General features: G+C 41.7%; 1 protein-coding gene across 6 annotated transcripts in view; it reads left to right on the top strand.

Annotated features, from left to right (window-relative positions):
- pde1a (phosphodiesterase 1A, calmodulin-dependent) overlaps positions 1-25,649 on the top strand; it is a 111,920-nt gene that overhangs the window by 15,208 nt on the left and 71,063 nt on the right. For 5 of the 6 annotated variants that reach the window (XM_086220810.1, XM_086220809.1, XM_086220811.1 and 2 more), the window contains exon 2: positions 19,467-19,493. The exons of the other annotated variant lie outside the window; for it this stretch is intronic. In XM_086220810.1, the coding sequence (XP_086076936.1) occupies positions 19,467-19,493 (27 nt within the window). The remainder of the gene's footprint in view (positions 1-19,466; positions 19,494-25,649) is intronic. 6 annotated transcript variants of the gene reach the window in all.

Raw genomic sequence — 25,649 nt, 5'->3', positions numbered from 1 at the left:
CATCTCTCGCTGGAAGGAGGCAGTGGCCAAGAAGCCGAGCGTGCTCAGCACCAGTGTCTGCACTGGCACAGCTCAGCTCCTGGCGGTTCTGCGCTTGAGCGCCGGTCGTAGCTCCTCACAAATTTGCAGGAGGATGGCCCGTGGTAGCCGGAACCTACTCATCAGCCGGTCGTCAGAATTGTGGAGCAAGTCCTCCCGCTCCCTGAAATGTCGCTCCCGTCTTATTGCAGTTTGCCACATCCTCCAACAGCGCAAGTGCTGCCATTGTTGAAAGTTGCACAATCAGCACAATCGTGAAGGCTCTTTCATTGTCGCTTAAGTAATGCCAACAGGTGTTTGTCTTTGTGTTTGTATTGATGGCTTTTTTTTGCCCGATCTATGTTCGGTTGTCAAATAATGTCAGTTACCAAACACCGCCACATGGTGTCACCAACGGACCAAAGTGCAGTCAACGCAAGAATCAGCTTTCCGCCAACTTCTACGGCACCTCATTTGTGAGGGTCTAAGCTGTGATGGTGCTCTGCAGAATAACCAAACTGCACCTGGAGTCCGCTAGGTGACAAATCAAATATATCTCGCTTTTTCAACCCACAATGGCTGAAGGAGGAGAAGATTTGATTGCAGATATACTTGCAAGACCATTATCAAGACAGACCTTTTAAGAGAAGTTAGATCTTGTGAGAAATGACGGCCGACCCCAAGCTAGCTAACCTGTCCCAGGCAAGGTGTAGTCTTGCAACTGTGAGTGGTACCTGTGGCTCACGGCTTCTGAGGGGCGTTACAAATTGTTCTGCTAGTATTGCCTTTTTTTTTGCAACCGATTGGTCTGGTGTTTAAAGCTACACTAGATTCTCGAACCTAAATTGTTTTACCAAGGCAGCAACGAGACATCAGAGTGCCGCAGGGCACTTGGAAGCTACAGTGCTTGGAAAAACTTTTGGGGACACCCGAGTGGATTTTCAGCTCAACGAACAGGTGCGCAGGGAAAGAGTGTTGTGTTTAGTGTACAATATTGTTTAAGCTTGCCTATTTTTGGTGGACTTATGAAAACTTTGTGAAGAAATATTTTTAAATTGCCTTTTATTTTTTAGTTTTGAGAGCCATACAGGGATAAGTTTTAATTGCTGATGCGGTTTTATTGTTTGTTTGTTTTTTTTAATGATCGGGAAAATAGCCTGTGTTGTACACGATGAAGGTGATGGAATGCCCTGTAGTGCATAACTGTGCTTCTGTATTTGATTTCTTGAGCCGTAGTTTCATAAATTATGGTGTTATGAGGGATACTTATTCAAGTCGGACAAAGTAGGACATCACTGAAGGCCTAGGTGTGAAATGCACGGCCTGCCACTGATATATACACTCCTGATGAAAATGTTGAGACCAGTTTAAAAATGGCATGAATTTGCATTTTGCACTGTTGGATCTTAGGGAGGTTCTAAGTTGAGCTTCAAAATGCAAAAAGAAGAAATGGGAACAAGACACCAAAAGTCTTGAGCAGGGAATTTATTGAAAACAATTTAACTGAAATAGGCTGTTAATCAGCTGATCAAAATTTCAAGACCACAGCCTTTAAAAGTCAAAATCTGAGCAAAAATTTTGATTACATGTCATTTCCTGTCAAATGATCACACTGTAAAGATCTCTTGATGGAAAGGCAAAAAAACTCACTGTCTTTGAATGTGGTAGGATTGTTGAGCTGCATAAACAAGGCCTCTCACAACGTCTCATTGCTGCCGAGGATGGACGCAGTAAGACAGTCATTTTGCATTTCTTAAAAGATCCTGGGGTTATGGAACGAAAAAATCAAGTGGTAGACCTCCCAAAAAAATCTCATGAGCGCTGAGCCGGAGGATCCGAATGTCTTCAGACATGGGATGATCCTTGTCCCAAATTAAGGCCATTACTGGTGCTGACTGCAGCCCAATAACCATCAGATGACATCTGCGAAGTAAGGGCTTCAAAAACAAAAAATATCCTCAAAGGCCATGCCTCCTTCAATGCCACAAATTTGCCGTTTGGACTTTGCAAAAGTCTCTGATTTTTTCACAAGAAATTCGATCTGTGATTTTTTCTGATTTTTTTTTCCCCGTGCGTAAATGATTCCACCAGAGTAAGCTATTTTTTAGTGGGAGTTTGTCGGTTATAGCGGTCTTGTTCCCCTTGCAAAGAGCGATATTTCTCCTACTCGGCTGGATGCCGCTGTTTTAGATGCTGAAATAAGTTCATTGTGCTGCTGCCTTTTGTTGCAATAGGTTTCAGACAAACTTTGCAGTGTGCAGTCACTTGTTCAATGTCATTCGCCGCAAACCCAAACCTGTTCCTAACTATTGACGATACGACTTCTTTAGAAACAAACTCCTCACTCTCGTTAGCCATGTTGCTGCTATGCGCCCCAATAGTCAGTTCCTGCAGTGCCGGAGCTGGTTTCAGGACCGCACTTTCAGGACCACAGTTACAGGACCCTACAGCGCCACCTACCGAATTGGAACATAACACAAAGTTCTAGGACTCAAGGTTTTTGGAGACAGCGCCACCTATCGAATTGGATGATCGCAAAATACTACTTTCTAACTATAGTATTAAAGTTTTATTCCAATTCCACCAAAATACTTTCTAACAAGCTATAGTTTTAAAGGTTCATTCCACCAAAATACGACTTCCTGTCCTTTAGTTTCTAACTATAGCACTAAAGGTTTATTACAATTCCACCAAAATACTTTCTAATTTATCATTTTAAAGGTTAATTCCACCAAAATACTCCTGTACTCCTATCCAACTACTCAGTTTTAAAAGTACATTCAGTTGAGGGATCCTGGTTCTGAGTGAAGGGTTTGTGGGTAGATATGGGATGATGATGAAAATTTCATGTCACGATCATCCTGCTAAAGTAACTGTGAGTCACGATATTACCCTAATATCAAAATATGCTGAAACTCTTAAAATGGCAATAAAATATACTGGAATCATTTTACCACAAACATTTTTCTTTTGTGTTTTTTGTGAACATCATTTTTCAAACATTATGCAAAAAAAATAAAACAAAGAAAATTCTCCATGGCCATGACATTGGAGTCTGCGAAAATACAAAGAAATATTGAAACAATTAAAAATATAATGTACATGATGGCTTTTCAAAAGAGAATAGTTACTTCAAAAAATATATAATTTAAATATACCATTAAACTAATACAGAACAGCAAGCAATGATACACAAGAGAATATAGAACATATTTTCTGTCAAGATAAGAATGATTGATGATGTCACAAGCATATCCCCGCCCCTCCGCCCCCTTAGGGCGGGACTTCCGGTCTTGAGTTCCCCATTCGCGGGGGTGTCTGTGTGGGACTTCCTGAGTAGCCGTTCCTGGTGTGTGTGTGTGTGTGTGTGTGTGTGTGTGTGTGTGTGTGTGTGTGACATCGTGGTGGCATGTCAGTTTATCGATTGTCACTGAAAGAAGGCAATACGTTGACCTTTTGACCTTCCTATCTTATTTCAGAGTGTTTTTCGTGACAGAATGTTTGTGCAGCTATCAATTCTTACCTATGTTGTTTCAGAGTGTTTTTGAAAGTTTGTACTTGAAGAATTCTACTTAGTCAATAGCAGACTTCCCGCACCAGCGAGTCTTCCCATCCTCTTCCCAAGAGCCGGGGACAACACCAAACCTGCCCAACATGTCAAGGCTGTGGCGCAGAGCCGGCAGGGAGGCTGGCTGTCATGGGAAGGCGTCTCAGACAGGCCAATGTCATGGTCCGTTCTGTGGAAGATCCCCCAAGTCAGGCTCAGCTTCTTGATCCGAGCCACCAGGTTCCCTGGCGTAACGTCCAAAAGGGATTAATAAAGTAGTCTGTCTGTCTATGACACCCTACCTTGTCCATGAAATCTCCACCAATGGTTCTGTACAGAGGAGACCTGCCCACTCTGCAACACAATCAATGCAAGTATTCAGCACATCCTGTCTGGCTGCAAGACCGCTCTTTCCCAAGGCCGGTACAGGTGGAGACACGACTTGGTGTTGTGGAAGTTGGCAGAAGTGGCAGAGGCTTGCAGAGAGGAGGCCAATAGCCAGGGGTGCACATAAGTGGTCCGCATGCGCGCATGCGTAAGGAACCTGGACAAATGCGCTCGGCTTCAAAGGCTTTTATACGCTTTTGCGTACCGACTGCTTTTGCGCACCCTCTTTCACAAATAAATTATTTGTGAAGGGGGTGGGGGAACATGAAAATATTTACTTAGCGGGGCCTGTCTCTTTGACATTTTGAGAAGTGCTTTTCCCCGCGGTCGGTAGCAGTTGGTACGCAAAAGCGTATAAAAGCCTTTGAAGCCGAGCGCATTTGTCCAGGTTCCTTACGCATGCGCGCATGCGGACCACTTATGTGCACCCCTGCCAATAGCAGACCTCCCGCACCAGCGAGTCTTCCTATCCTCTTCGCAAGTGTTGGGGACAACACCAAACCTGCCCAAAATAGAACACCATCGAGTTTCCTCTCACCTGGCAGTGAGTGGACCATGAGGGTCAACCTGGGGAGACAACTTCAGTTTCCCAGGGAGATTGCAGAGACCACGCTCCAACCAGACCTGATTATGTGGTCAGTGCCCCGCAAGACCATCCTGCTGGCAGAACTCACCGCCCCGTGGGAGCAGGGAATAGAGGCTGCCAATGAGCGTAAGCGCGCCAGGTACTCGGACCTGGCAGCCGAATGCAGAGAGGCTGGGTGGAAAATCACCACATGCCCCATCGAGGTGGGATGTAGGGGATTTGTCGGGTCCTCTGCAGTTTGCTTGCTCCGTGACCTCGGATACACTGGAGCTGAGCGTCGGAAAGCCATCAGGGAGCTTGCAGAGGAGGCAGAAAAAGGTAGTTTCTGACTGTGGCTGAGGAGGAGAGATAGGGGGTGGGGGCCTAACAACTAGGGCATCAGCGGGGGTGGCAGGGAGAGATCCCTGCCATCGCTCCACCACCAAGAGATGTACTGGGGTTAAAGGAGCGAAACATCCATGACTGGTGGTCCCCAGCTGATGAGCCGCTCAAGCCTAGTGGTGTGCTAAGCACACTTGCTCAAGGCACTGGTGGAGGTGCGTCAAGCAGCAATGCTTAGCAGGTAGAACATAAGCCTATATCTTCAAGTTTCTTCCCACCACTGCACACATGGTTTATTTGTATGTAAAGGAGTTGTGTCCTTCTATGTGAAATGTCAGATCTATAGAGTTTGATTCAGTGAACATTGTTTTTAAAACAGCAAAACATATTCAAACATATTTACTTTGTTTTCCTTGATTTTAGAATGTTTACTTTAAAGGTTAATTCTCTGGTTTTCAGATGTTGTGTGTGTGTGTGTGTGTGTGGTTGTCGATGAACCCCTGCAGAGTATTTAAACACGATCGGATGTAGTGTATCAAGTTCTAGAGGTCTCAGCGCTGGACTCAGTCTTTGTGTTCATAACACGTGTTCAGTTTTTTTAGTTGTTAGTTGTCAGTAGTGGAAGAAAATGGATAAATTTGTACAAGAGAAAAAGATTCTACCTCTCGACGGGGAGCGTGTATTGGTTAGTGAGTTTAAGACCGACGGGCTACTCCCCTTTTTTGATCTATTCAGTCATGGAACCTGTCAACCTGAGGTTCTGCATCTGAGAATCTATTCGAGTGAATTTGAAGAACTGAAGTCCTCCATTGAAGATTACATCCATTACATGCAGTTTGTGCACGACCGGGGGTATGTGGGACTGCCCACGAGTGAAGCGTGGAGAACAAATTCGCAAGTGCGCTCGGTTGGTGGTACTTTTCTCGTCGACTGTTCGAGATCACACGTGGCTGCTGGAGAGATATTGTCCTAACGTTCGCAATGCTGACAGAGCTGAGACAGTCATGGAGAAAGAGTGCTATTTTCCGATTCAACTAGCGTTCAAGATGGTAGACTTCCCGAAGTTGGCTAATCTCTTGAAAGAAGGACGTTTTTCAGTCAAGAAGACCTGAAGCAGAGACTGATCCTGCTGGAAAAGCGATGAACAACTCGATCTGAAAATGTTACCGGAAGCCGACCCATGGGAGGATATAGGAGACGTATTAATCTGTTTTCTGACATTGAAACAGAAGCGCGGGTCGATCCTGGGAATGAATCTGAATGCAGTTATTTCACAGTTGATTCTAAATCTTCTGACCTCACTTCCTCCTAACACCCCAACCTTACATACACATCCTGTTAATGCCAGCTGCCATGCCTGCTAGGCCCGATCCGCTCATTTCAAAAGACTCTCTCCTGATTGGTATTCCGGGCCTTCCACCCCTCCTACTTTCTGGTGTTGACCAGTTGACACGCCCATCCATTTCAAAATACATATATATGACAAGGTAGAATAGAGAGAGAAAGTACTTCACTTCGACCATGGCTGATTTTTCCAGCGACAACAATGCGAGCTCTCCTACTCCTGCTAAGAGATACAAGCCACTCATTTCTTATCTGCACACTAGAGGACGAGCTGACTCTCAACACTCTCTGCCCAAGGCCTGGGACCTATCTGAAACGGTTTCTGAAAGCAGCAGCATCGCAGAAGGCGCGAGTGAGTATACAGTCGGCGGTGCTACCCTTCCATGCGGATGCTCGTGGCTTCATCGTCCAATGACATACTGCTCGTACTGGGGACATAATCCAAACATCGAAGACTCGCCCTCAACAGTCTACAACGGAGAGACTCTCTCGCCCTCAACGGTCGAGCCCGGTGAGACTCTCTCTCCTTCGACACTCTACCCCATTGAGACTCTAGACAGCTTACTGACACCGCCTGACTCACCTCAGCCTCGGTCCCGGATAGCGAGCTGTGTTGATTTCCTAGACACTGTAAAGACATGCGTTGGTACTCTACTCTCCAAGTCAATATACCAACAAATGAAAAAGGACTGCTACAGATGTCGGACACAGCACCCGAGTCAGAGACGGCACCAATGCTTAAATCCAGAAGAGTATTATAACAGTCTACGTTTTAAGGCATTAGTGAAAAATGTATCCGTCGATCATTTTCTTCCAGCGATCGCAAGAGTTCCTGAAAGCCTAGGAATTGATGCTCCACCCTCCAGAGCGCAAGGAGCGTCAGAAGTTTTTCTTCATGAGCTGAAGAACGCAGATATTCTGGGGAAAATTAATGAGATCGTGGACAAACAGGCAGCCGTTGACGAGGTCAAAGGCGGTTTAATAGAAAAACTCCATCTCCACTCCACTCTCAAGAAGCTCCTGACCCCTGCTGACTCACTTCAGCCTCCGTCTCAGCTGGAGGGAGACAAGGGTTTCCTTGATACCGTCCTGGCCTGCCGTTGCCAGCGCCATATGTGCAGTGGTATAGAAGCATATGAAAAAAGACTGTTTCAGCTTTTAAATTGGTTACCAGTGGTATTATACCAAGCACACCTGTCGTCATCCTCCAGAGGCTGGATATTTTCAAAAAAACTTTGAAGAGTTAATGCTTTTTCTTTTGTCTTGGGAATTTCTCCCAGCTCTCAAGTATACCTTCGAGAAAACCGGAGTAGATATAGAAGAGGCTAGACTGGAAGGAGCAGTGGATGCTTTTCTTTACAATCTGAAGTCTGAAGAAAACATTTTGGAGAAGGTTGAAGAGATCACAGAGGCGTACATAGTTGGAGTTATGGAGAGGGCATGTTTGCTGCAGCAATTCCTTGACTTCTGGTACTGACTTCCGGTGTCCTTCCCCCCTCGTCTCCCTAAGCTTCGAAAAATCAGTTCGACAACCGGTTGAAATCTGAGCTGGAATATTCATAGGGGAAGTATGGGAAATCTAGTCTATATCGGCTCAAACTATAGGGATGAATTTGAAGTAACATTACGTGAAATTATCAAACATATTTCTATCGATGGCTTAAACCCTTCTGGTTTGTATGTCTTGTACACCTATGTAGGTGATGTAGCAGCATTTAAACTTCAGAACGGACATAGGATTTATGTTGATCGTTAGTAAATGTGCTGTGCGCTTCCATTACTGAGAAAATTGATGTCTTTTTGTTCTGATATAACTACGTAATCACTAAACATGCTTTATTACCCAATAAACTCAAACTCAAAAACATTGTACCCTGGTCTTATCTGTTTATTGGCAGACATGCCTACAAGGAAGATGGAGCGTGTACTGAAATGTATATATTATGACCCTGCAAGAGCTGTATGGGATGGGGGTGTAGAAAGACTTCAACAGGCTGTAGAAGAGCAGACCGGTAAAAAAGTTAGCAACGATCGAGTGCAAGAATGGCTCTCAGCCCAGGATGCACATACCCTTCAGAAAACAGCAAGAAAATTGTGTGTTTACACCCCGTCCTTTGTATTAATTTCAAGCGGATCTATGTGATATGACTGCTCTGTCTAAAGACAATGATAAGTTTAAATTTCTGCTGACAGTCATAGATGTATTTTCAAAGAAAGCTTATGCACGAGCATTGGAAAACAAGACGGCGTCTGAAGTTGCAACAGCTTTTGCTTCAGTTTTAGAGGAGAGCGATATATCTGTTAAAATTCAAACGGATGCAGGAAAACAATTTTTTAATTGCGTCTTTCAAAGACTGATGAGGAAACACAACATTCAACACTGCAACAGGAGTGAAATGAAAGCTTCGGTAGTGGAGCGCTTTAATAGAATGCTGAAATCAAGAATGTGGCAGTTTTTCACCGCAAAAAACACTCGGAGGTATATAGATGTACTTCAGGATCTGCTTGATAGCTATAACAACAGCTACCATAGCAGTATAAAAATGAAACTGGCCGAGGTAACCCCTAGCAAGACCTCAGTGGTGTTTGAAAATTTATACGGTACACTCCCGCTGAGCGCTAAATCCCCTGTATTTAAATTCAAAGAGGGGGACATTGTGCAAATTTCAAAATACCGTGGGGTGTTTGATAAAATGTATGAACAATCATTCACGGATGAATATTTCATAGTGAACGAACGCGTCCCCAGAGTCCCTCCTTATTATAAATTAAGAGATATAAGAGGCGAAATTCTGAATGGGACATTCTATGAGCCAGTACTGCAGAAAGTGACAATCATGCCTATCAGTGTTTTTCGTATAGAAAAAATTGTAGACAGGAAAACTAAAAATGGTGAGAAGATGGTTTTAGTCCAGTGGCATCGAAAATACAGCGGAAAGTTAAAAGCCAAGAGCGCGGAAGAAATATATTTTAAACATGTCTCTCACACACTTCCTCTCGTCAGAATGCACTAAATCAGAGCTTGACCTCTTTGCCCCGCCGATGACACAGCTATCTATAGAGCAGACCAATTATGTAGAGATCCATCCTTTAATCTCTGCCGCCGATCAAGAGGTGCTAGACTTCCTGATACCTGGAAGTGGAAGTTTTTATTTAGACCTAAACTCAACACTACTCTACAATACAGTACCCTGTAAATACTATATTCTCCCAGGTAGATGTCAGTCTGAATGACGTTCTCATTAGCTCATCATTCACAACACACCCTTACAGAGTTATCATTGAAACCCTCCTGAACTTTTCACAAGAATCGTTAGAAAGCCAGTTTTCAGCCGGTCTATGGTACAAAGATGTCGGCCCGGATTTGGACTTAATCGCTATGGGCGAAGATGGTCCCAACAAAGGGCTGGTAAAGCTGGTGAGCTTTGCTCATGGTTCACGACCATTTGAGTTGATTGGACCCCTGCACAATGACATTTTTTTTCTGAAAGACTCCTGCTAAACAATGTGGCTGTACATTTGAAACTTGTTAAGGCTAAAAATGCTTTTACAGTGATGTCCGCTGCAGATCGCGAGTTCAGTTTAAAAATTCTGAGCACGAACATTTTCGTGAAAAAGGTGCAAGTCTCACCGGATGTCATGCTGGGGCATTCAGCGAATGAAATCAAATGCCATTTACCCCATAAGCTGAGTGGTGGTTAAGAATTATAGGATCCCCGCCCAGTAGCGGGTGTGTTCACAGGACAATTTGTATCTAGGCAGACTTCCTAAATACTGTATATAGTGGCAGGAATTGTGGATCACAGGGCATTCATTGGAGCAAGCGAACTGAATCCTTTCAAGTTCCAACACACAAATCTTGAATACCTCTCTCTCAGCGTGAATTCACGCTTTATCCCCTCAAAACCTTTCCAACCGTGTTTCGACTCGCATCAGAGTGTTCGGGAATTTTACAACCTCTATCTGGGTACAAACAGACATATCAAAGACTCTCCACTCTGCATTGACCGTGAAAACTTTGAAAACGGTTACTCATTATTTCCATTTAATCTATCGAGGGATGATGAAATGGATAGCGAGGCTCTCTCACCCTCGGTCCACGGGGCATGTCGACTGGATTTAAGATTCAGAGAGGCGTTAGCGAGAACTATGACGCTGATTGTCTATGCCTGTTATGACAGTGTCATAGAAATAAACTGCAAGCGACAGGTTGTGATCGACTATTAAGACTAGCAAAATGAACAATCTACAATTGGAATCTATCCTGAGACCAATCTTGGGCGACTCATTTGGAGGTGTTTGGCATAGCGATTTATTGCTGACTAAGATTGATAAGTGGCCATGCTATGTAGTCGCTAATACCCACAATCAAACCCGGGAGGGTGAACACTGGGTAGGGATGGTCATTGAAGCTGAACAAGACAAATCAAGCTTCTTCGACAGTTACGGTCATCCACCGGATTTTATTTACTATCCTGAAAGTTTTATAACGTTCCTAATGAGGAATTTGGATGAAATACACTACAACAAACTCCAAGTTCAAGACGATTATTCTGCCGCGTGTGGGGCCCATGTTATTTTCTTCCTCTGCCAGTGCTTTAAAGGACTCTCTTTTCAAGAAGCAATGAGACTGTATTCTGATAATTTAAGAAAGAATGATTATCTTGTCACCAAGTTTGTCAAGAAATATGCTAAATGTATTTCACATGTGAAAAGTGGTAAAATGTATTATCAGAAAGCATGCTCTTTAAAACTATTTAACCATTGTTATATCTGTTCTGAATGAATACTCTGTCCATCCATCGTCGTCGTCCGCTTATTCCTTTCTAGTAAGGGTCGCGGGGGGGCTGGAGCCTATCCCAGCATCTACGGGCCAGAGGCGGGGTACACCCTGGACAGGTCCCCAGTCCATCGCAGGGCCAACATACAGAGACGAACAACCATTCACACTCGCATTCATACCTACGGTCAATTTAGAGAATCCAATCAGCCTAGTCCCCAAATTGCATGTCTTTGGACGGTGGGAGGAAGCCAGAGTACCGGAGAGAACCCACGCAGGCACAGGGAGAACATGGAGACTCACACAGAAAGATCCCGCGCCCAAGCCGGGACTCGAACCTGGAACCTTCTTGCTGTGAGGCCACAGTGCTAACCACTGCACCACCGTGCAGCCCTGAATACTCTGTCTCATATATATTTTCAATAAAACATTTATTGATTAAAAAGCTACATTTTGCACAAATTCATTTTATCGACTGAAATCGAGCCATTTGGAGGGGATCGGTGTAGATAGACGCCATTCAACGGGTGAAGATGTATACATCTCGCGTTTGTCGCCGGTCCATTAAGAAGGGGTCTCGTCGTAATCCGTGTCTAATAGTAACGACATCATCTGAGATTTTTTTCCTGTTGTAATCCGTGTGTAATATGAACAACATCATCTGAGATTTTTTTCCCACGTTCTCTCTCTCCGTCGTATCTGGCGAACCGATTCGTTTAAGGTTTTGGAGGGTTTAAGCCGTAATTGCTCGCGTGCATGAGTGTTGGTAACAGTTGTGATTGGGATATTTCATTGGGAAATTGTTTTTAAAAATACATCCCATCTGGTACGGTTCGTGTGTGGAATCGACGGTCTGACAGAGTCTTCATTAAATCGAAAATATGAGAGCCTTTAATAGGTTTGTCCTCCACAGTTATCTCACCCGAACGATTCCATCTTAGAAGATCTGAATTACGAAGCTTCAGTAAAATGTAGGCTGCATTTTTCCTATTGCGGGACCCTATATTTTCCAATATCTCTTGTTCAATGTTGTCATGAGGTTCTTCCTCTTCAACTCTCATATACTCCTCAGCATCTTCAGCCGCTTTCTCAAAGGATGCGGAGACCGGCTTCCAAACTATTTCACATCCCCGCCTCGCTTCCTTTCTGAGCAAGGCCAGATATTTTTCAAGTAGTTCGTTATAATGTAAGTTTTTGGTGTATGTCGGTCCTGGTTGTTTTAACAGACGTTCCATTTTCTCTTCTAAAACATGTTGAGCTCTCTCACCAATGTTTTCAGTAGACGACTTTTTGTGTGATAACGTCTCCACTTGTTGCGGGGAAATCATGTACATTTTATTAAATGACCCCATGATTATAATGCTTGGCGGCTATGTGTCTATCTTTGTAACAAACTGCTTAGGAATGGGATTGCAGCCCCTAATAACGGGAGGAGGAAACCGCCGGACTGAGCCAACACCTTACCCTTATGTTTTACACCGGTTTTACGGTTAGCAAAAAGTTTAATAAACTTCTTCTGTTTATTCAATTTAGCATACTGCTCAGAGGTGAGAGGGATTTTTCCTTTTAATACATTCAAAGCAATCTGGCAGAGTGCCAGTATGAGATCTTCTGAGCCTTTGCATAGAAAGATTCTCCTATCCTTTGGTTATCGAACGAGCAATGCTTTTAAAACCAGAAAGTTTCTTCTAATCCGCTTTGACATTTTTAATTTGATAAATCACTTCTTATAAAGATGCACTGTGGGCCACTCGTGAGGGAGTACCCGCTGCGCAGCCGGAGGTGTTCTGCACATTCGGGCCTCAAGTCCACGAATAGGGCTCTTTAGTCGCACCATTAAAACTCTGTAGAAAATATTCTCTTCGTCCAGGGAACATTTGTTGCGCTAAAATTCGTATCTGCAATTTATCGCACGGCGATTTCAAGAGGACGATATAATTTGTGTTTAAACTGATCGTTCTACTATGCTTTCCTTGATGAAAAAAGTTCTGAACTAGAAAGATTACTGATAGCAGGCGATGATGGTGGTACATTGTAAACGCTTTCATTAATTCGTCATGACTGGAGCAACAACCAAAAGATTGTGCTGATTTGGCGGAAAGATATTTTCATCCGTCAAAGTGTCCAGTATTCCTTCAATGAATTTAATCTTCACATTTCTAGCCAGTTCATTGTACATGGATTGGTATGAAGAGTAGGACCAGATTATTCGATCGGGTAGTCAAGAAAGAGTATGTTCCATATTTTGGAGTAAGTGTTTTACGAAGAATGACTTTCCACTCCCACTTGCCAGTCATCAGTCTGTTCATGCTCATCGACCCATCCCACCTCCCTCCTGTATGTCTCTCTCGACCTGATCAAGGGCTTCACAGAGGAGTCTGTCTGCTGGACTCCATGGTTCATCCTCTTCATTTACACTCATAGCTTCGCAGCATTGACTGTCTGACGGGGTCCACAGTTCATACTGGAGACTAAGCCTGCTGGTAGACGTCACGTCATCCTCATCTGTGCTTGAAGGATATCTATATCTGTCCAGAATATTGAATAACGAGCCTTCAGATGGAAGGAGAACTCCATTTCCGTTTCTATAGTTTCCTGTTGACCCTGAGATCCTGTTGGGGAGAGAGAAGGGTGACTCTCAGCCCCAACCACTCTGACGCTGTTCAACTCTGATACAAAGTGAAGTAGATGTTGCGGCAATGGAATGTCTCATTCTGATTCCTTTTGGACAATTGGTCAAATATTAATCTTCAGACAGAGGTCTACTGCGCTGATGGCGCTGATGTCTCCCACGTTGTTGTCCCGGTGGCCTGTGCTGGTAGTGTAGTCTGTCCCGGTCGAACCCACGTGTGCAGAAGCGTTTCTACAGAAAAAGTGAGATCAATTACAACTGCCTCTGAAAATATGGCGCAATGAGTTCACTGAGAGAACCACACCCACACACACACACACACACACACACACACACACACACACACACACACGGTCGTGCACAAAGTGCATGTAATGGATGTAATCTTCAATGGAGGACTTCAGTTCCTCCAATTTACTCAATTGATTCTCAGATGCAGAGCCTCAGGTTGACAGGTTCCATGACTGAATATATCAACAAAAGGGAGTAGCCCGTCTTAAACTCACTAACCTATACATGCTCCCCGTCAAGAGGTAGACTCTTTTTCACGCATACAAATTTATCCATTTTCTTCCACTACTGACAACTAACAACTACAAAAACTGAACATGTGTTATGAACACAAAGACTGAGTCCAGCGCTGAGACCTCTAGAACTCGATACGCTACATCCGATTGTGTTTAAATACTCTGCAGTGGTTCACCAACAACACACACACACACACACACACACACACACACACACACACACACACATACAACATCTGAAAACCAGAGAAGTAACCTTTACAGTAAACAATCGAAAATAAAGGAAAACAAAGTAAATATGTTTGAATATGTTTTGCTGTTTTAAAAACAATGTTCACTGAATCAAACTCTATAGATCTGACATTTCACATAGAAGGACACAACTCCTTTACATACAAATAAACCATGTGTGCAGTGGTGGGAAGAAACTAAGTACAATTCTTCAAGTACACTCACCTTCAAAAACACACTGAAACAACATAGGAAAGAACTGATAGCTGCACAAACATGCTGTCACGAAAAACACTCTGAAACAAGATAGGAAGGTCAAAAAGTCAACGTATTGCCTTCTTTTGGTGACAATTGATAAACTAACATCCCAACATCTGATGCCACCACAATGTCTCACACACACACACACACACACACACACACACACACACACACACACACCAGGAACGGCTACTCAGGAAGTCACACACACACACACACACACACACACACACACACACACCCCCACGACTGGGGTACTCAGACATGATGTCACTCACACACACACACAGACACCCCCGCGAATGGGTAACTCAGACCGGGAGTCCCGCCCTAAAGGGGCGGGGATAAGATAATGATGTCATCAATCATTCTTATCTTGACAGAAAGTATGTTCTATATTCTCTAACACGGGTCCGTACACAAGTAGCACCATGGTAGGCATGCTGTTTATGTAGGCTTTGAAAGTCCAGGACCTGCAACACACGAAAATATATACATGGTTCGGCCTACCTCTGGAAATAGAACACTAACGATGAACTGCACTTCATCCGTTAAGCTCAGTTGTGTTGGTGCTCTATGACGTACTACATTCAGAAAGGCAAAAAAGATGTGCTGTTGTTCCTCACTGTCAAGGTAGACAGGCACCTGAGAAGCGGACTTGGGACAAAACCACTTAGGCTTCCCGTTGAGTACATCCTATGGGCAAACCAAGGTACAGAAACAATTATTTTGTAGGAATTGGATTTTTGAGTCTATTGTGTGGTAGCTGTTAGTCACTGAACAAAAAATAGTAAATGTCAGTTACATTAAATACATACATACATTTAAGAGAAAGATACAATAAATTAGCTGCATAGTTAAAAATCTGTCTGTTGATGATATTCCTAACAAAGTCCCCAATGAATCTTTTCTGTGAGTTAGTCTGTAATGATGAGAAAACATGAACATTTTGAAAGTACCATCAAATGCTGCTCAGCTCCCTGTGATTGCGCAATGAAGTCCACCAGTCTCTTTTCCTCTGCAGTGCGGTCAGTGACAGTCCGCATGTGGACTGGAACTTCCTCAGTAATGGCACTCTTTCTTGGCACTCTGTATACTGGCTTAAGGGTTCCTTGCAGCAAGCTTCTGGCCTCATCAGTCCAGAAGGCAAACCTCTGACCATGCCTTTCAAACAGTAACAAGATTAATCTGAAGTATCGCATAGGTAAAACTTAAGGCATTGGTGCACAGTTAACATGCATAAATATTCTCTAAAGAGACTGCCATCCAGAGTCTTTACATTCCTTGTTACTGATGATTTACTCCAATGTAGTCACCAGATGTTGACATGCTACTGACAGTTTGTTGAGAGTTTGCAGATCATCTCCAAAGACCCTCAAAATAAAGTGTTATCGAAATTAGTATGCACATATTGTGTAGAGTCAACCATCAATTTTCAACCGACAAAACACCCAGCACCATATTTCCATCCTTCATAGTAACATAACAGACCAAAGTGCGTTATTACATCTCATTTCTCAAGTCCACTTCTAACTTAGCCTACGTTAGCTGTCTTTCTACCCGTCATCGGTGTCTGAAGAAAAATCTGGAAAGTAAGTCTACCAGATTTGTCCGACTCAGGACAGTAGGAGAAGTGTTAATGTTAACTTTTCTGTCCAATTCAATTCAACTAATAACACTTATTACACATTCATTACTCACACTCTGGCTGTCGTCCATCTGTCAGCAGTCCTTTGTCATTCAATTCGGTAGGTGGCGCTGTAGGGTCCTAGAACCGCGGTCGTGAAAGTGCGGTCCTGACACTGCACTCTCCGGCTTTGCAGGAACATGCTACTCACTATGCGTGCGCAGAAACAAGGGGGGCTATGGAAACTGCTCGGGGACAAATGGTGCGCCATAGCAAGAAGAGTAAAAACTCGATTTTTTTTTAAATTTTTAAATCATCCGCAACAAAAAACTCGAATTAATCGATAAAATCGATAAATCACCCAGGCCTACTTTGCAAGGAAGCACCAGACATGGGACACATATATATAAATATATATATATATATATATATATATATATATATATATATATATATATATATTATTGTGTGTGTGTGTGTGTGTGTGTGTGTGTGTGTGTGTGTGTGTGTGTGTGTCTGTTTCACTGTACTTGTATGGAAGTAAGTGAAACCCAATAATACAATAATTTCTCCTCAGGGATCAATAGTAATTTCTCATTCTGATCCTGCATAATTGTTGACTGTGTGCATTCAGAATGAATATATGCTGTCTTTTATCTGAAACACACTTGTCACATCTACAAGGCGATATGGGTTTCATTGCAGAACACTTTCATCATAACATATTGAAGCTGCTTCAGTAATAGTTCCCTTTAAATTATTTATATTGTAACTGCTCTGTTTTGTCCAAATGAATGAAAATTTAGCAAAACTGCAGTAAAAACAACCAACAGCTTGAAACCTCTCTCAGTGTTTGGAGTGCTCTCTAATGTTTTTGTTTATACCTGTAGGAATACATTAGATATAGAAACAAAAGAGATTTGTTGTGTTTGGAGGAAAAGCAACCAGGTGTGCATATTTGTGTTTCTGTCATCTTATCATCACCTAGTTTCCATGGTAACAGCAGAGCATTTTGATGCAGTGCACTCACTGCTGCAGAGACAGATAGACCAGGACAGCACTTTCATTCCTATTTTATTTCTTTATTTTTATTAGAAGCACAGAATTTTTTTCTAGTCCCCCTTAATGAATTAGTCAAACCAGCATTTTATCTGCATTGTTGTGTTTTTTACTTTTATTATAGAGTATTTCTCTTTAACCCTTAGGAACTCATTCACGCAGTGTGTGACCTTTGACACACATTCTTTGCACACATATATCTCTGGAATGGCTCACTGGAACTCGATCACGGTAGACTACACAACTGCACCTTTACAATCGTACCTATCATTTATTTTTCTGTTCAAGTATGTGTGAGAAAATTATTTTTGAATTTGGCTGAATTTAATCATAAATACGGTCTAAAAAGCTGTGCATTGATGCGCACTCCTTTTACTCTCATCTAAATAACTCACAAACCCGTCATTGAACAGGTGCTGCATGCATATCATATGAAATGGTGGAAACAGAGCTTTACAATGGTATAAGACACATTCATGTGCATTGAGTGCAACATTTTACAGCTAGGCTGATAATAGACTGCAAAATAATAAGTTTCCTTATTTGTCTTCTCCAGTATTTCACTCGTACTTGTCAATCGCACTATAGAGAAGAACAACATGTCTTACAGACTCACACAGGCATCACCTATATATATATATATATATATATATATATATATATATATATATATATATACATACACACACACACACACACACACACACACACACACACACACACAAGAGTAGAATAATCTGCACAGAACAGGAAAAGATGAGACTGAAGCCTGTAAACTAAATGGATGGTGTGTCATTTTTCTGAAACTAGTTGTCCTTGCCTCCCGGTACTGCTGCCTGGATACTTTTTTATTCAGAAAAGAAGAAACCTGATTCCAGATTCCAAGTCCGGGAAGTGTCAGAGTTGTGTTTAGCATATTTCAAATGTAATGAAGCATTCTGATGCCTGCCATCACCTTGTTGAGATTGTGACATGAGAGTATTTGTGACATTTACAGATTTTTTTACCTCCAGTTTTTACATCTAGAACAAATTTCATGGTTAATGATGTTACCGTGGTGGTATTGTTCCTGCAGCATCATTCTTTATGCTAAGGTTTGGGCAAGGGATGATGTTCCAGGAACTAAAATAGTGAGTGATATGTGTTGATTCACTGCCTGTATTACTCATGATATTGGGACATAAATCTTGTTGTGGTTATATCACAGTACTGAATTACAAAACTTTGCAGAAATTAAGTAAATGAGACATCCTCTTGGGTTTCAAACCATCATAATGAGGACATTATTTGGTCCTCATTTCTGAGATACACTCAAAAAGGAATACCTAAAGAATACCTAAATCCAAATGTGTATGTGAGTATTGGGGGAGAAACACATAAATCTGTCAACAATTGCATACTGTATGTAGACCAGGTCAGTGGAGGTGGAAGCACTGACACAATATTTAAGTAAACATAGAGCAGCAACAGAGAAGATAACCTAGCTTTAAAGTAAAAGCCCTGCATTTCAGGGAAAATTATGTTTTTTGTGAAAATATTGATTAAAAAAAAGTAATGGGTACAAACCAAAGTCATTGCCAAGTTTAATGCTAAGTGTTATGTTCTTGATGGTTTTTTTTTCTAGAATTTAGACAAAGACTTTGCCAAGACTGTGTTTTTGCAGCACATGGGCAGATTCACTTTTACACTTAAAACTGATTTAGTTTAAAGAGACCAAGCACACGCCTAATGAGCAAGACCGTCTGTGACAGATATAATGAAAAATTGTGTTTTAATGGACAGAGGCATCAATGTGGACCTGGGTGGTTGGTGGTCATCTACCTTGACCTGTTGGGATGAAAGAGGGCTGGGGTGTTTGGGCAGTCGGGAACAAAAAACAGTTTAACACATAATGTAAATATGACCAATAACAATACCTTGAGTATACAAACCATTATAATAAATCATAATACAATGCTATATGAATGTTTACACTGGGTTTTTATAACAAAATGATTTAACTTTAACAAAGCGGAATCTAAAACCAAACCCAAAGATGTTTACTTCACTCTAACAAAGTTTTTTTTTTGCCTAAACCTAGCTTTGAGATTGCAACATGTTTTTTTTTTCATTTGAATGACTATTCTGTTTTTGTTTTTGTTTACAGGCAGAAATATAAAAATACATCGCAGAGGTAAGACACACACACACACACACACACACACACACAGTCTAAGTCTACATTATCTCCAATATAATCCACCCAATGTTTTCCAGCTGAGGAAATTTAAATGAGAATCTACACACACCTGTCCCCATACCATTCTGTCTCTATTTTTGAACATTGCACAATTGTGTTGGACAGTTTATGTGAATGTTTGACTAAGTCTAATATGAGTCTGTGTTTTAATGGAATAACAATCATCTTTGTTTGAAAGTGACATTTTTTTTTAATCTAAAGTGGCATCACATTGCCTATTTTCAATCTATTTTCTATTTATTTATTTATTTTGTAGCTGGTCTATTTTTGGCCTGTTATGCACTACAACATGGCCTGCAAGGCATATATAATGAAAAAACTCAACAGAGCTGGTTCTGTTAGTGCTATGGAGCAAGCAGAACTAATTGAAAAATGAGGCACTCTACTGAAGTGCTGAACAGTGGTTAAAATATCCATCCATCCATTGTCTTCTGCTTATTCCTACATTAAGGGTTGCGGGGGGGCTGGAGCCTATTCCAGCGTCAACGGGCGAGAGGCGGGGTTCACTCTGGACAGGTTGTGGTTAAAATATGACCACTGAAAAATATGATGAACATGTATGGACCCCCCCCCAAAAAAAGATTTACATTCATGTCCTCTCATCCAAAAATAATGATGGGATATTGGAAGTTGAAATATAAAAAGTTGGATGCCGATACTGATGGAATCAAGATCTAGATTCTATTACATAGCTGCAACTAAATGTTGGCCCTTGACCCATACATAAGCTCAAATGAATTGCTTTGTAACATATTGACCTTCACTGCATATTTTACTCTTTTGATAAGAAGTGCTTTATGGTTTACTAAAACCTCTTACATAATGCCAACAAAAATAATACAAATGATACAGTTAGAGAAAAAAGGAGCTTTAGTATTTGAATCAGCTTCAGCAAAAGTTTCTAAATTGGAAACTCAAACAAAATAAAATAAATACAAAACATAAAATGAATAAAACAAAATTATCACAATAGGATTGGAAGTGGACTGAAAAAAAAGTGGATTGTTGCATTAGTGCAACAAAAATTATTATTCTAAGACCCTCTAATTGCTATCAGACCAAATGGATCACATTGTGACAGTGAAAGAAGTCATTCCACAGGACTGTGTAGTTAGAAAGCATTTTTATTTGACGCCAATAAATACATACATTTTGATGTAAAATTTCATGGCACCCTCTTTTTATGACATTTGAAGTCACAGTTCAGTGAAACTCCCTCTGTTGTTGAAAACATGGCAGGTGGATTTACCCCACCGGTTAATATTACCATTGTTACCACTACTAGCACTGCCAACTGGAACCGCTAAATATTATATATCATTTATTGTGTACATATGGTACATAAAATTAAACATTAACTTTCAGGAAAGTTAAATGATTAAAGCTTGACTGTCTTTTAGTTTAATTCTTGCTCAGTCTCTCTTCCTCTCTCTGTCTTCAGACAACTTTTAGTTGTTACCATAACAACTAAAACAGATGCTGTTCATTTTATAGGAATTTGTTTGTTACCATGGCAACAGAAAGATGCCTGGCAGCTGAGTACCAAGTCTCCCTGTTGTCAGTCTCTTGTGGTAGAGTCAAACCACCACTCTCCATCCATGTGTTCGATCATCCATCTATCCAGGTTTTAAACCTGGATTACAGATCTGGGAAAGATATTTACAGCTTTCCTACACAGTCATAGCCTCTGTAAAATATTATGATATAAATATTTTGAATTTTTTTTGGACCTAATATGTATGTAAAAGGATAATGCAGCACTGTTGGGTACACAATTCTGTTTTATTCATTGGAAAGACCCCAGTGTGGGTTGAGTTTTGCTTAAATTGAAATAAACCTTTGACTATACCATGGAGTCTATAAGAAAGCATGTTTATTTCCTGGTGTAGAGTTTCTTCACTGTAGGTGTCAGCTGATTGACAGGAGGCAGGGTGTCATGTGTCCATCTGGATGAAACAGATTTTAATGCTCTGGTTCTGTGGTGTGAACAGGATAGCAGCTGTGTGGGTGCAAAGTATGAAGATCTTGTTTCCCTCTGTCAGTTTGCATGTTCATGCCTGCATGGAGGATTTGTGGGGAACAAGTTTCTCCTGTTGAGGTGTGTGAAACAGAAAACCACACATCATGTCATTGCAATAGTGGATAAAAACAGCACTGATATGCCTTTCAAATTAACATTATTTGTACTTTACTGGCCTGCTGCCCCTAAATTGTCTGTATGGAATGTAATGATATTACTATGATATGGACATTTTCTGCTCCATGTGGCTGGACAATTAAGGTTTGCATGTGTGAACTGAATTGTCTCAGTTTAAACATCACACCAATTTGAATGATATCTGATAGTCTTGTATTGACATAATGACTAGTTTACCACGTCTACTACTTCCAAAAGATAATCAATAACAAAACCAGTGTTTTGTTGCTTGTTGACAGTGCTAAATCATCAATCTATGTGTAGGAGCCATAATTCATAGATAATAATAATAATAGTTTGAGATTAAAATAGAATTCCATCATTTCATAGTTTGCATTGTACATCTATATGGTCTTTTTCTAGAGTGTGTGAATTTGAGGGTGATTACTTCTTCACGGACGGCCTCAGTTAAGTGAGAGCTGTGAACGGGAGCATATAGTTTTTCTACGGAGTGACAGAGTTGTGGATGTATATTGATTTTTTTTGACAGTAAACTTTTGCTTTTGAACTGGATGCATCTCGTCGTTCATTCCTGTATGAAACCCTGCCTTTCATGTGGCTTTGACAACACGAGGGAAAGCCACAAAATTAGCAGAAAACTGCTCGTGAGGATCAACCCAACGGAGCCGCATGTGCTTAACGAGCTCGTTAACTCGGAGCCGGAGGATTTTCACGTGAAGTCGGACACACAGCTTGGACACTGGACTCAATACAACGTTGTGGCATGTGTTGGATGCTATGAAACCTCCGCAAAAGGATTACAACAAGGTGTTAAAGCCGGATCCGAAAGAAATTGACGGTGAAGTGGTAATTAATGAGGCGCACCCCGCATTGGACCACTCTGCACGCAGGCAGGATAACTCACCTTTGAAAAAGCCATTGAAGTGTGTGCATGTTTCAGAAGTTGTGCTGCACCTGTTTGATGTGTAAAGTGGATATTCTTTGCTCATTTGCACACAATTTATGCATCGCTTTGCTGAGGAATGGCGGAGGAAAAGGAGTTAAATGCTGCAGATGTGGAAAGCAAGAGACCAATTAAGCTGACGGAGAGGGCGCTGGAAGAGAAGCTGCGCAGACTCATTGGAGCCAGAAGAGACATTTTGGCTAAGATCACTGGTAAGAGGAAAGAAATTGAAACTTTGATGAGTGGTGAAGATGGAGATAATCTGCAAAATGTGGGAGCATGCATGGACAATGATTTCTGCTCTTTGGTCGCGGAGCTTGAAAATATAACACTCCAAGTGTGGGACCTTCTGTCAGAGGAAGAGAAGAATGCAGATAAAACCAGCTGGGTTGAACCTAAGATGCTGACAATCACTCAGTTTGCTGACAATGTGAAAAAATGGATGGATGATGTGAGTAAAAGCAATAAAGAACAAAACCCTGTGACAGCTAAGGATGATGTAAATGATGATGTTACTCCTGACGATAGTGCATCACAAGTGACTGTAAAAACAAGAAAACCTGACTCACTCTTGGGACGCTTATCTGTCACATCCAGAACATCATCAGCTTGTGCTGCTGAAGAAGCACAGTTAGCTGGACTTGTTGAACGTGCTGCAGTTTTAGAACGGAAGCAAGAGCTTGAGATGGAGGAAGCACGCATTAAAGCCAAGCTGGAAAGACTGACTTTAGAAACAGCTATTGCAGAGAAACGAGCTAAAGTGAAAGTATTAAAGGACTATGAAAAAACAGACGATGGCATGAACAGCTATGTCCGCTCACATGTAGCCAAGGCAGTTCAAGATCAAAAAAGTGAAAGACCATCTTTACTCACTAACATGCCTGTAGCTGAAGTTAAACCGCCCAGACTGCTACAAAGTATGGAGCTACAGGATGTTAGACCGAGACGCACAGAGAACGCTGACAGACAAGACTGTGACAGAAACAATGATGGCATTCTCCAGGTAATGTAAAACCAGAACAAGATCACAGAGATGTTGGTTAATCAACAGAAGCAAGCAAGCTCAGCTGCCAATTAAAGATGTTGCAGTGTTCAGAGGTGACCCACTCACCTATAGATCGTTTATCAGAGCCTTTGAACAAGCTATTGAACAGAGAACAGACGACGATCAGGACAGGTTGTATTATTTACAACAGTACACTGCAGGAGAACCACATGATCTTGTGCGAAGTTGCGAACATATGCCATCACACAGAGGATATGAGGAAGCAAGACGGCTGCTTCAGAAGCATTATGGACATGAGCTTAGGATCGCCAGTGCTTACCTTGACAAAGCTTTGTCATGGCCACAAATCAAGGCTGAAGACAGTAAATCTCTTCATGCATATGCTGTGTTTTTTTTTTAAATACTTTATTTATAATTTGCAGTTTTTTCAAACAGTGACAGAACATATGAAAGAAAAAAAAGAACAAACAGACACAAAGAAAAAAAAAAGAACAAACAATAATAAAAAATACGGTACAATAACAAAACACAAAACAAGGCTGCCAGACAGTTCAAGAGATCACTGTTCCATTAAAAATGTCTGTATCCATCTCTCAATAACAATGTCTCCAACTCCAGGCAGAGTTACATAAACAGATTAATCCAGACCGACATAGTATTGCATAATTATATAGTCAGCTAGAGTTCCTGTGGTTATCATCTTATGTGACACTGTGCCAAGAAAGGTCCCCATGTATTCTCAAACCTATTTTGTGTATTGGGTTTGTACATTCTGAGTTTTTCCATCTGTATAATGGACAGCATCTCTTTCAGCCAATGTGTAAAACAGGGTGGGTTGGTGGACTTCCAAGTCAGGAGAATGAGTTTCTTGGCTACCACCATCCCTAACCGCCAAGCTGTTTGCATTTTACGTGGTAATTCGAAAGTCCTAGTAGAGCATCCAAAGATGGCCAGGTCCTGGTTAGGCTGAATGTCCTTGGAGTAGGCTAGTGAAAGCCACTCAAAAATAGAAGTCCAAAAGCTATGCAGAGTTGGGCAGAACCAGAATAGGTGCCCTAGTGATCCCTCAGCTGCACCACATTTATCACATACAGAAGACACCGATGGAAAGATGTGGTTTAGTTTTGTTTTTGAGTAGTGTAGTCTATGAATCACCTTATATTGGATTAGCCTGTAGCGTGAGTTAATGGAACAAGAATGAACCTGGGACATTGCCTCTTCCTTCAGTTCAGATCGCTGGCCCAGGCATCTTTAATGTGATCTGAAAAAATGTTAGTGGTAAAGCAGTTTACAAATTTTGATACCAACTGCTCCGAGTCCGGGGGAAGCGAGAGATTTTCAAGGAAAAGATGAGAAGTAGGGGTGGATTCATAGTGTGGGCAATTTTCCTTAATGTAATGTCTGACTTGAAGATATCGAAAGAAGTGAGAATTTGGAAGTTCAAACTTAGTCCTTAATTGAGTGAAAGATGCAAATTTGCCATCAATGTACAGATCCGCAAAGTTTTTGATACCCCTCTCCCTCCAGACTCCAAACACCCCATCTAGCAATCCAGGTTTGAATGAGTGATTTTGACAAATTGGAGAATGAATGGAAACACTGGGAATTTGACAGGCCATCCGTATTTGACTCAATATTCGCAGAGAGTGCCTTAGGATAAAATTTGATTTAATTGACTTAATTTTTAAGGCCGAGCCAGAAAATAGCAGAGCAGGGAGTGAGGAACTTTTGACCATAGAGGCCTCTAGTTGTACCCACAGAGGGCTCCTATCAATCAGTTCCCCGGCACTTTTCCAAAAGGTGAGAGCCCTAGAATTGGCCGCCCAATACTAGTGTTTAAAAATAGGCAGACCAAGACCACCCTTCTTAAGAGGTTTGTGTAAGTGAGCCTTGGATATCCTATGTGATTTGTACCCCCACACAAACGACAATATAATAGAATCAAGTTTCTTAAAAAAGGATGCATTTAAGTACACAGGCAGA

This window comes from Aulostomus chinensis, chromosome 12, assembly GCF_037954235.1.
Source record: "Aulostomus chinensis isolate RoL2024-O1b breed Wild chromosome 12, RoL_Achi_v1.0, whole genome shotgun sequence".
NCBI classification, from domain to species: domain Eukaryota; kingdom Metazoa; phylum Chordata; class Actinopteri; order Syngnathiformes; family Aulostomidae; genus Aulostomus; species Aulostomus chinensis.
The sequence above is the reverse complement of the archived record's forward strand: the minus strand, read 5'-3'. Positions and strand labels throughout refer to the sequence as shown.